The 10,962-nt window shown below is 34.9% G+C and overlaps 1 protein-coding gene across 6 annotated transcripts in view; it reads left to right on the forward strand.

The window, feature by feature from the left end:
• Positions 1-9,665, forward strand: part of arhgef11 (Rho guanine nucleotide exchange factor (GEF) 11) — a 34,467-nt gene extending 24,802 nt beyond the window's left edge. For 2 of the 6 annotated variants that reach the window (XM_051901035.1, XM_051901030.1), the window contains 10 exons: positions 158-340; positions 485-566; positions 906-983; positions 1,080-1,114; positions 2,160-2,330; positions 2,858-3,088; positions 4,304-4,378; positions 5,831-6,150; positions 7,701-7,836; positions 8,001-9,665. In XM_051901035.1, the coding sequence (XP_051756995.1) occupies positions 158-340; positions 485-566; positions 906-983; positions 1,080-1,114; positions 2,160-2,330; positions 2,858-3,088; positions 4,304-4,378; positions 5,831-6,150; positions 7,701-7,836; positions 8,001-8,059 (1,370 nt within the window). In that variant the 3' untranslated portion in view covers positions 8,060-9,665. Of the gene's footprint in view, positions 1-157; positions 341-484; positions 567-905; positions 984-1,079; positions 1,115-2,159; positions 2,331-2,857; positions 3,089-3,959; positions 4,167-4,303; positions 4,379-5,830; positions 6,151-7,700; positions 7,837-8,000 lie in introns of those variants that run through there. The other 4 variants (XM_051901031.1, XM_051901032.1, XM_051901033.1 and 1 more) reach the window with 4 other exon arrangements.
• The last annotated feature ends 1,297 nt before the right edge of the window (positions 9,666-10,962 follow it).

Here is a 10,962-nt window from a genome sequence, read left to right on the forward strand (position 1 = left end):
TGTGATCATGATTATGATAATTATTATTTTTATTATTATTATTATTATTATTATATGGTCATATTGAATGAAAAAAAAAAAAAAATCTAAGCTTAAAGACACGGACTGAACACTATTTTTTTTATTTTAAATTGTGTTTTGTGTGTAATTGTTCCAGAGATCCAGGCGCTGTTGCTCTCAGATCTGCTGGTACTGCTTCAGAAGGGTCCAGACGAGCGGCTTGTCCTGCGCTGTCCGTCACGCTCGCTGGGTGGAGTTGGGGGCGGAGCTACAGACCTCAAAACACCATTCTGCCCCGTTGTTCGCCTCGACTCCTCCCTCGTCCGATCAGTCGCGACAGGTGAGAGTTCAAACGCCATACATTTATACTTGCACATATAGACAGATTCAACATTTAATCAAGTGCATTCCAGAGCATTCTTTAAATAAAACACTAAATGATATAGAGATACTTTCAAACATTTCATGAACTTTTATCTTGCAGACAATAAAGCACTGTATGTGATCAGCACATCAGAGAGACAGATCTATGAGCTGGTGGCCGGGACGTCGTCAGAGAAGAATACGTGAGTCTCAGCTGATTGCTCATTGGCTACTTTTGTTTGATTGACAGGATTACAGCTTATCAGGGAGCTTTATTTATTCCTGCTGTCATTATTATGGGTGAAATGGGCAGTTTACATAAGCAGTCTATACTGCATCTAAAACCATTTTAAACAATGCTTTTCTAGTTCTTTTCAGTGTTATTTTATCAATTTTGCATGCAGCTTTTATGAATTCATATTGGTTGAGCAAATACAGGGAATATTTGTAGTTGTAAGTCAATTTTTTCACAACACAATAAGTACAAAAATGTTCAAATAAGTGTTCAAAATCGTGTGTGTTTCATTGCTGTCGTGTGTCAGTTGGAAAGACCAGCTGGAAAAGACAATCGCTTCAGCCACTCTAGGATCAGGATCAACCAAACCAGGATCACCAGCACGGTACGTCAGCACAGCACAGCACAGCATCAGCACAGAAACAATGAAAACAGTCACGGCATCACTCTCTCTGATAAAACTGTGTCTGCTCTGTTTCAGGTCCTCAGGTGTGCCGTCATCTGCCAATCAGTTAGGTAAGTTTGACCGATGAGGGTTTTATATATCGATGTTTGGAGATTATATTTTTAATGTCAGTACATACACTACACTACAGTTCAAAAGTTTGGAGTCAGTAAAATTTTTATACTTCTATTCAGCAGGGATACATTTAATTGATCAAAAGTGAAAGTAAAGACATTTTATAATGTTACAAAAGATTTATATTTCAAATAAATGCTGTTCTATTTACCAAAGAATCCTGAAAAATGAAAAGTATCACAGTTTACACAAAAATATAAAGCAGCACATCTGTTTTCAACATTGATAATATGTTTCTTAAGCACCAAATCAGCATATTAAAATGATTTCTGAAGGATCATTGTGACCGTAAAGACTGGAATAATGATGCTGAAAATTCAGCTTTGATCACAGGAATAAATTACATTTTAACACATATTCACATAGAAAACAGTTATTTTAAATTGTAAAAAATATTTCACCATTTTTACTGGGTTTTTTTTTCTTTTTTTTTCTCAAATTAAATAAATGCAGCTCTGGTGAGCAGAAGAGACTTCTTTAAAAAAAAATTAAAAAACCTTAATGACCCCAAACTTTTGAAAGGTAGTGTTTATAATTTAATGAATATGAATATTTGTCATTTTACACAATATTTACTCCAGTAAGTAGTGTTATTATTTATCAACAAGGCTGTCTGTAGATTTTGGGAAATATGATTTTCTTAATAAAAGTTCATATTGTGAGCATTTCATCAGTACACATTATTCTGAGGAAGTAAAATATTCGTTTTTGTGATCAAAATGAAACTAAGGCCTGGGATTTCCCGGTCAAGAGTAAGAATCTTTATTGTCATTGTATGCATACAGTAGTACACAACAACAAAATGAAGTTCTCAACTCTAAAAGACGCTCAAAACAGTAAATAATAAATAACTAGTAAAATAAAAGTAACAAAAGACAGTATAAATTAAACAATACATTTTTCAATGTACTGTTTTACTCAGAAATGTCACATTATGGAGTTTTAAAGAGCGTGTCGTCATATTTTCCTGCTCTCCTCTAGACGTGTCTCTGTCGGAGTCGTCTGTGTCTCTGGAGAGGGACTCTGCCAGTGATGATGAATGTGCTCTGAGGCCCACCACACCCACAGACCAATCAGAAGCGAGCTGTCGCGAGGATGGGGACGGTTACCTCCAAACTAAAGCTGGTGTCGCAGAAGCTGCTCTTCAAGATGGTGAGCGATCCCTAGTGTTTGTATGGAAAACTTGTACTTAAAAAAAAAAAAAAAAAAAACTTAAAGGAAATATGAAGAGTTGCCTTGGCGTCTAACTTAAATGTAATAAGCTTGTTTAATTACTAAAATTACTAAAACTGGAGAAAAAAAAAAAAAAAAAAAAAAGCTAAATAGAAATCTAATAAAACTAAAAAAAAAAATACTAACACACAAAAAAATGACCAAAACTGAAAATATGAAAATAAAACCTAATTCAAAATATAAATAAATACTATAATAATATATAAATAATACTTCAATAACTCTGACTTGAACTGAAAAAAAGAAGAAATTAGCAAAAATTGCTTTATGAAATAGAAATAGAAATAGAACCGTCTGTCCAAAATAAGTACTAGTTTTGGGTTTGTTTTGCACATATAACTCATAAAACAGAACATATAAGCAGAATTGTGTTGTGAATGTCTTAACTTGCTACTAAGTGACTGAAACAAAACTCTAAAAAATGAATTTTTCTGTTGTTTTCTCAGTGGAAACCCTCCGACAGCTGATCTTCAGAGACCTGGAGGACGGATGGAGTCAAGATTCAGATGACACGCCCACAAATGAGACGGCCAATGAAAGAAGCTCTTTTACAGACAGACCGGGAGCGGAGTTGTCTGAGCCCGCCCCTAGTGAGACTCCCAGCCAATGGGGGGAGGAGCCTGTAGAAGCTCCACCTCTGGAGGTGCTGCAGCCTGCTGTTCAGGTTGTGAGGAAAGGTAAACGCTCAATGGTGATGCTAATCAACAACTGCCACAATATTATATGATGATCAGCAACTTAACATTCGTAGTTCTCTGGAACAACATATAATGTGATTAAAGTCATATTTTATGTTCAGTACAACTAAAGCTCTATGTACTTGCATGTTGTCGATCACCACAGAGGATCATTTCAACTCATCCCTCAGTTTATTAAAAGCAAAAATCACAAAGGTTTATAGAAATGCACTTACAGTAGATGTTTTTGAGCAAAGCCATGTACCAGTAAACATTAAAATACTGGCTAAATTATACTGCACTTATACTAGTCACAAGACTATACATGTCAGCATTATTAGACTAGTGGGATTAAATCGCTTAATAACATTGTCTGCAAAGTTATAACCAGTATTTCAACTCCTGACAAAATGCTCTGGAACCTTCCAGAACACTGCCTACTGTTATTACAAGTGTATTGCTGTACTTTTAGTTTGTTTTTACAAACTGAGGGACAATTTTATTATTTATTTATAAATATTTTCTATTCTAATTTTTATATAATCATAACTGCTCCTATAGCACCTAGCAACCACAGAGCAACTAATTCAGATTTTTAAATATATATTTCTGTTTATTTTATTTTTATTTCAGTTTTAGTATCGCAACTTTTCTCATTTTCACTTAAGGTTTTAATCTAATATATATATTTCATTTTATGTTAGCTTAATTTCAATTAACCAGAATGATTTTTAATAGTTTTAGTTAAAAAGGGATGTTGTGGCTGTGAAATTCTTTAAGTTGTACTTAATTGAACTCTGTATTTTCAAAGAATTGAAGAGTTTGTCTCTCTTTCCCCGCTGTCTCTCTCTGTCTCTCTGCATGTGTTCAGATCTCACTGTGATGAAGCTTATGTGATTTAACACTTTTCTCGTTCTCTCTTTTTGCTACTTTTCCACAACACACACCTTCTCTCTCTCTCTCTCTCTCTCTCTCTCTCTCTCTCTCTCTCTCTCTCTCTCTCTCTCTCTCTCTCTCTCTCTCTCTCTCTCTCTCACATGTATGGTGTTCTGGCTTCTTGTATTTGTCTGTGTCTAACTACATGCACTACATAAATGCACCTCACGCCATTGTTCTGCACACTTCTGTCACTCACACTCTCTCACACACACACACACTCACACACACACACATACTCACACACATACACACCTTCTACCTGTCTTTCACACACAGTCGTGGGTGCGGGCTGTTCTCTTCCTGACAACATCACCGATGATGTCACCGCCAGCCAATCCTCTCAGGACAGAGGTGGGGCTTAATTTATGGTACAATACCTTTGGCAGATGTATTCTGGGCCGGTTTCCTGCGAACAGTTGTGACTCGTCTTAAACTTCATCGGTTGGCTGTGAAATATAATCTAGGATGAGATTTGGTTTCAGTTTTGGAAACCGGTCCTGAATGATCTGGAATCAGTCCATCTCTCTTTCTGTTGTTCTTCTCATGAGCTTCAACGATTCATCATTTCAGCACGTTTCCTTTTGTAATCAACGGTGTGATTATGAGAATATGTGAATATGAGAGAAATGTTATATAAAATCACAGTCAACTGTGATTATTAATAGTCAGGAAGTTACGAAGGCATTCAAAAAGAATTGAATTGAATTTTTTTTTTTTTTTTTTTTTTTGCTAAATAAATGTTTTTAATGTTATTTTAGGTATATTTAATATATTAATCATATTATTTTAGTATTATTAATGTACTATTATAGAATATAAACATTTTGAATTTTTTTCATTTTTATATTTTCAGTTTTTATTTTAACTTGTTTCTTTTAATAATTTTGTTGTTTTCTCATTTTTATTAGTTTTTGCTTTAAATATTTTTTTAGTTTTTATTAGTGCTGTCAATCGATTTAAGAAAATTAACCAATCACACTTTTCTGTAATCGTGATTAATCGCACCTAACATTTAAAGTTTTTTTTTTTTGTTGTTTTTTTTTATGTTGTCATACTTTTACATTGAATCTCCAAATTAATGTAGAAACAACATAGACTACATTTAAAATATTTGTTTAATGGCATCTTTTTATGAATGAAGGCCAGTATCAGTGATATTAATGTCTCTATTAAATTGATTTTATCCATTAATTATAGCCATTCAACATTACAGTATAATTGAAAGCTATCAATTCTAATATTTAATAGGCTTTAAAAAATATAACAACTTTTAATTTAAGTGAACTTAAAATAATCTTTCCCATTGTTATAAATGTCACATTTACTGTGCCTTTAATACATCAGGGCTCAACGCTAAGGGTTTTTTTCTACTGGCCCAGTCAAACGGTTCAGATTTTTAGCTTCCCTGACAAAATGCTCAAAGTTATTGTTTTCATTGTTTTTGACCCTTGTAACCTTGTAAACAGTGCTTTAAGATTTTCAGGTAGGTCTAACTGGTAGGTCACTTTGTGAAGAAACACTACATGCCTATAGACTGAACAGTTCACGTTTTGTAATTTACATGAAGACGATAGTGGCATAGTTTTCAAAAACTTGAACTTTGAAGCCCATTTTCAAAAGTTTGCATTTGCAGGCCCCCCAAACGCCATTGTCATGTAAATGAACAGCCAAAATACATAGTTTTCAGTTTTTAGTTGAAAACCCTTAGACAATGTTTCATTGTTTCATTTTATATATATATATATATATATATATATATAATATATATATATATATAATATAATATATATGCGCTACTTCCAGGAAACATGTTTTATCTGGTCTTGCCCAAAGAGCAATCCAGCGCTCTCACAGACGAGAGCAGCACAGATGAGCTCAAAGACTCGGACGCGTCTCAGAACAGCCATCAGATGAGCAATGTGTTCTCATCGTCCTTCATCAACGAGGAAGAGGAGCAAGAGACGCCCTGCCTCTCTCCAACTGACCAGTCGCTGACTGAGACTCTGAGTCGAAGGGAAGGGCTCGGCCATTCTCAAATGAGCATCCAGCGGCATGTGATCAAGAACGTGGACGAGATCTTTAACACCATGGAGGGGCTGATGAGGAAACTGCAGCACCTGAGGGTAAAACACACAAACACACACACATACATGCATGCCCAGGCCATATTTGACCCAAATACAAAACAAAGAAAATAAAATTATATTTTACATTAAGAAATTGAAGCCTGTATTAAGCACATTTTAAGTTTTTGTTAGTTATTTTATTTTTGCATTGTAACATTATCTTTGACAGGTTTAGTTCACTTCAAATTTTAAAATTTCCTGATAATTTACTCACCCCCATGTCATCCAAGATGTTTCTGTCTTTCTTCAGTCAAAAAGAAATTAAGGTTTTTGAGGAAAACATTCCAGGATTTTTATCCATGTAGTGGACTTCAATGAGGTACAACAGGTTAAAGGTCCAAATTGCAGCTTCAAAGGGCTCTACACGATCCCAGAAGAGGAATAAGGGTGTTATCTAGCGAAACGATCGGTCATTTTCTTAAAAAAATAAATAAAAATTATACACTTTTTAACTACAAATGCTCGTCTTGCACTGCTCTCATTACGTCATGTTGGAAAGGTCACGTGTGACGTAGGCAAAAAACTCTCATTTTCTCCAACATCAAAATTGTCCGACATTGTTGTTTTACTTTTTTTTTTTTTTGTAAAGGGTGTTTGACTTAGCCTTTGAATGTTCACTTTGTAAACACTGGATCGGTACTTATGCGTACGTCACGTGTGACCTTTCCAACGTGATTACGTAAACGTGGTTCATCACAGAGCTACTGCAAGATGAGCATTTGTGGTTAAAAAGTATATAATTTTTTATATTTTTAGAAAATGACCGATCGTTTCACTAGATAAGACCCTTATTCTTCGTCTGGGATCATGTAGAGCCCTTTGAAGCTGCATTTAAATGACAATTTGGACCTTCAGTTCATTGGTAGCCGCTGAAGTCCACGATATGGAGAAAAATCCTGGAATGTTTTCCTCAAAAACCTTAATTTCTTTTTGACTGAAGAAAGAAACACATGAACATCTTGGATGGCATGGGGGTGAGTAAATTATCAGGAAATTTTAATTCTGAAGTGAACTAATCCTTTAAGCATGTTTCCATGCCAAAAAAATAATAATAATATAATGTCAAAAAACTGTGTTATTTAAATGAAGTATTTATACATTATAGTAGTTTAATTTATTATAATATAAACAAAAAAAAAATGTATTAATGCAAAATGAAATAAAATAAGATTTTTTTTTTTGTTTTGTTTTTTTGGCTTTTAAAATCATTTTATTTTGTTTTATTTTATCTTATTTCTGGTGATTTTGCGGTAAAAATGTGACTTGTTTTTAGTGATGTAGTTGCAAACAATATTATACATATATTATTTAAAATGTGCTAAAAAAGTATTATCGTTTTATTTGTTGTACAGCTCTTAATTTATGCTGATTTAATATAAATATAAATAAATGTAAAAAAAAAAAAAAAAAAAAAAATCTATCAATGCAAAGGCTGATTTTAGTGGCTGAATTGTGACCTGTATTTGTTTTTGTGAGATTCAACCTGGTATATAAACACGCTGTTGTAAAACACTAATGTTGATGTTTCTTTTCACCTGTTTTTGTAGGACATTGAAGCAGATCACTACAAACTTCTGAAGAAATTAAGAAAACCACTTCCTGCTGATAAAATGTCAAGTGATCGCGTCTACAAGTGTCCCACAGCGGTCCGAATACCATCACTGGACCGAGGAGCAGGAGATGGTGCGGATATTTCAATCTCAAAAACTGATTCTAATGAGAGTTTAATGCTCTCACCGCTGTTTTGAACACGTGTAAATCCAATTTCAAGTGCAGAAAATGTGTGTAAAGTCTGCAAATACCATGTTATATGTGATAATTAAAGTATGTCTTTGTTGTTCTTTCAGGTAAGGAGGGCGTCTCGACCGAACCAGCCCAGCCAGAAATCCAGTCCACTGGCTTCTGACGGTTTACACTGGACCTACTCGAGGACTTTCATCTCACACACACAGACTCACACAAACACACGCTTTGCACTCTATGATGTAGCCCCTTCCCAGCATGCCTTGTGCCTGGAAGCACCATCCAGGTTGAATTATGTGTTGTTTGTGTCAATTTGTGACTTAAGAAGGGACGGACGACCCTTCGGCCTGCGCTGAGAAAGAAAGGACGGAAAAAGGAAAGTGGTGATTCGACTAGCGCATTCAAGAGAGAAAATGAAATGTTATTGGTTGATTGAAGAACGTAAGTGATGCGTGAAGAACAGGAAGTGAAACGCAAGTGAAGTAGCATGGCTGAAGACATGACTCTGTCCTTCGAAGGAAACCCCAGCACTTTACCTGCTGTACGTCTGTTTCTCCTCCATTCAGCTCATCAGGAAAGTCGGCAATCCAAACGGGCGACGTTTTCCATCGTGAGCCGCGTCAAACCTGAGCCATTTCCGGCATTGACAAATTCAGGTTCTTTTGCACTGGGACCCCTGTGGACATAAACATAGGGCGAATAAGGATGTCTCACGAATATCGTTGTTTGTTAATATAGTAGCTTGTATTTGATTACGTAACACTATGCGAAAGAAGGAAAACAACAAAAGGTGAAGGTTTTGTTTTAAATTTTTCCATGTGCTATGGAAGAAATAAAATATCCAACAAACATTTGTTCTGTTTCTACGCACACTATCGCACAGCGCGTGACTGGACTCCTGTTTATATCGCACAGAAAAAAGGGGCGTGTTTATGAATTCTGACATCATGTCATGTGACTTGCAAGCTGACACATTTGTATTACGTGTAAATACTGTGAACGTTTGTCCCTCACCGTTTGCGGTAGTTAATTCGTAGCTCAACGGGTGCTTGAAACACAAATGAAGGGATCGGGAACTCTAATAAATAAAAACAACGTAACTTTTACGTTTCGAAACGCAAGCGTCTTTATAAGTGTTTAACTCGTCCACCTAACCTGCCAAAGGAGGATTGTTACCTCACCTCCTTTTAAGTTTTTGTTTATTATTCTTATTTTGTATTTTAATGATTGTTTTTGCGAGTTTATGTGCGACTGCAGAAAGTTTCTAACGTGGATTGAATTCAGAGACGTTGCTTGTATGGATAACTACTGTTAACTCAGGTGGAGAAATGTAGACGTGATTTCTCTCATTAGCTTTAACTCTTTTTTTTTTTTTTTTTTTTTTTCATGCATTTTCTTCTCTTCTTTCGTTTCTTGCCTCATTCCTCCATCGTTCCATGTTCATTCATACTCGTCAACGATTTGTAAAAGTATGCTGCACAACGAAGAAACCGTACTCGTGCGAACTACTGTACGTTGTTTGTTTTTATTTTTATTGGCATTCACTCATGTAATATAGTTCACAGCCTGTTTTATATGTTCATTTTCTGTAAAGCTCTAGTCGTTTCTTTAATTTTATTTTTGTAGATATGACAAAAGAAGTGTAAATTATTTTCTCTCCCTCTTTTTAAAAATGGCGAGATTGTTAGATGCACAGAAGGAAAATGAAAACTCATGTTAAAAGAAACCCATTTGTTTTGTGAAATTAAAAATATGTTTAAAAAAAAAAACTTGCAGTGTGTTTTTGGTGGTGAATTTAAGAAACATTTCTGCTGTTCAAAACCTGTCTGAACTGATTTACTTCTCGCATTCCAGTAACTTTATCTCTGATAATGAAAAGCTGCTTTGGAATTGGATACGACCTTTGAAAACAGATTCAAGTGGTGGAATTAATATCTTTCAATATTTTACATACAATTATATAGATTTGGCATTTCAGATACATTTGTCTATTAAGTTGACCATGAGAAAAATAAATGTAAAAAAAAAAAAAAAAAACAGCTTCACAGAAATGGTGACATTTATCTGTTTAGAATAGTTTGCATATGGCGTCAATATAAAAAAATCAGGCAATTGAGATTTGATATATAGTAAATAATTAAAAAGTATAAATTATGTAAATGTATAGCCTAAATGCATATGACAGTCATATACTGTATTTTTTTTAACATTCCAAAATGTATCAATATACAATAAATGAGGCAAAATTTAATACAAACTTGCATATCGGAAATTAGAAAATTTAATTATTTTAAATACAAATAACAAATGGTAAAACTGATACAACAAAATCTAAAATGCATTTATATACAAATCCATATGTACATATACATATATATACACATTTTGTTGGCACTTAATTTTACAGTCCTGTTCCCTATGTCTTTATAATAATTACAATAACTGGGTAATAACTAGGTACTAGACTTGAACCTACCTCTAAGCCTAACCCATGTAGTTACCTTATATTAACCAGTACGTTCTTAGGTAAGTACACTGTAAGTGCACTTACTGTAAAATAAAGTGCAACCCACATTTATATATATATATACACACACACACACACACACACACTATATTGCCAAAAGTACTGGGACACCCCTCCAAATCATTGAATTCAGGTGTTCCAATCACTTCCCTGGCAACAGGTGTATAACTTGAAGCACCTAGGCATGCAGACTGCTTGTACAAACATTTGTGAAAGAATGGGTCGCTCTCAGGAGCTCAGTGAATTCAAGTGTGGTACCGTGATAGGTTGCAATAAGTCCATTCGTGAAATTTCCTCACTACTAAATATTCCACGGTCAACTGTTAGTGGGATCATAACAAAGTGGAAGCAATTGGGAACAACAGCAACTCAGCCACGAAGTGGTAGGCCATGTAAAATCACAGAGCGGGGTCAGCACATGCTGAGGCGCACAGTGTGCAGAAGTCGCCAACTTTCTGCAGACTCAATAGCTACAGACCTCCAAACTTCGTGTGGCCTTCAGATTAGCTCAAGAACAGTGCGTAGAGAGCTTCATGAAA

Source organism: Ctenopharyngodon idella, chromosome 7 (genome assembly GCF_019924925.1).
Source record: "Ctenopharyngodon idella isolate HZGC_01 chromosome 7, HZGC01, whole genome shotgun sequence".
In the NCBI taxonomy this organism is placed as follows: Eukaryota; Metazoa; Chordata; class Actinopteri; order Cypriniformes; family Xenocyprididae; genus Ctenopharyngodon; species Ctenopharyngodon idella.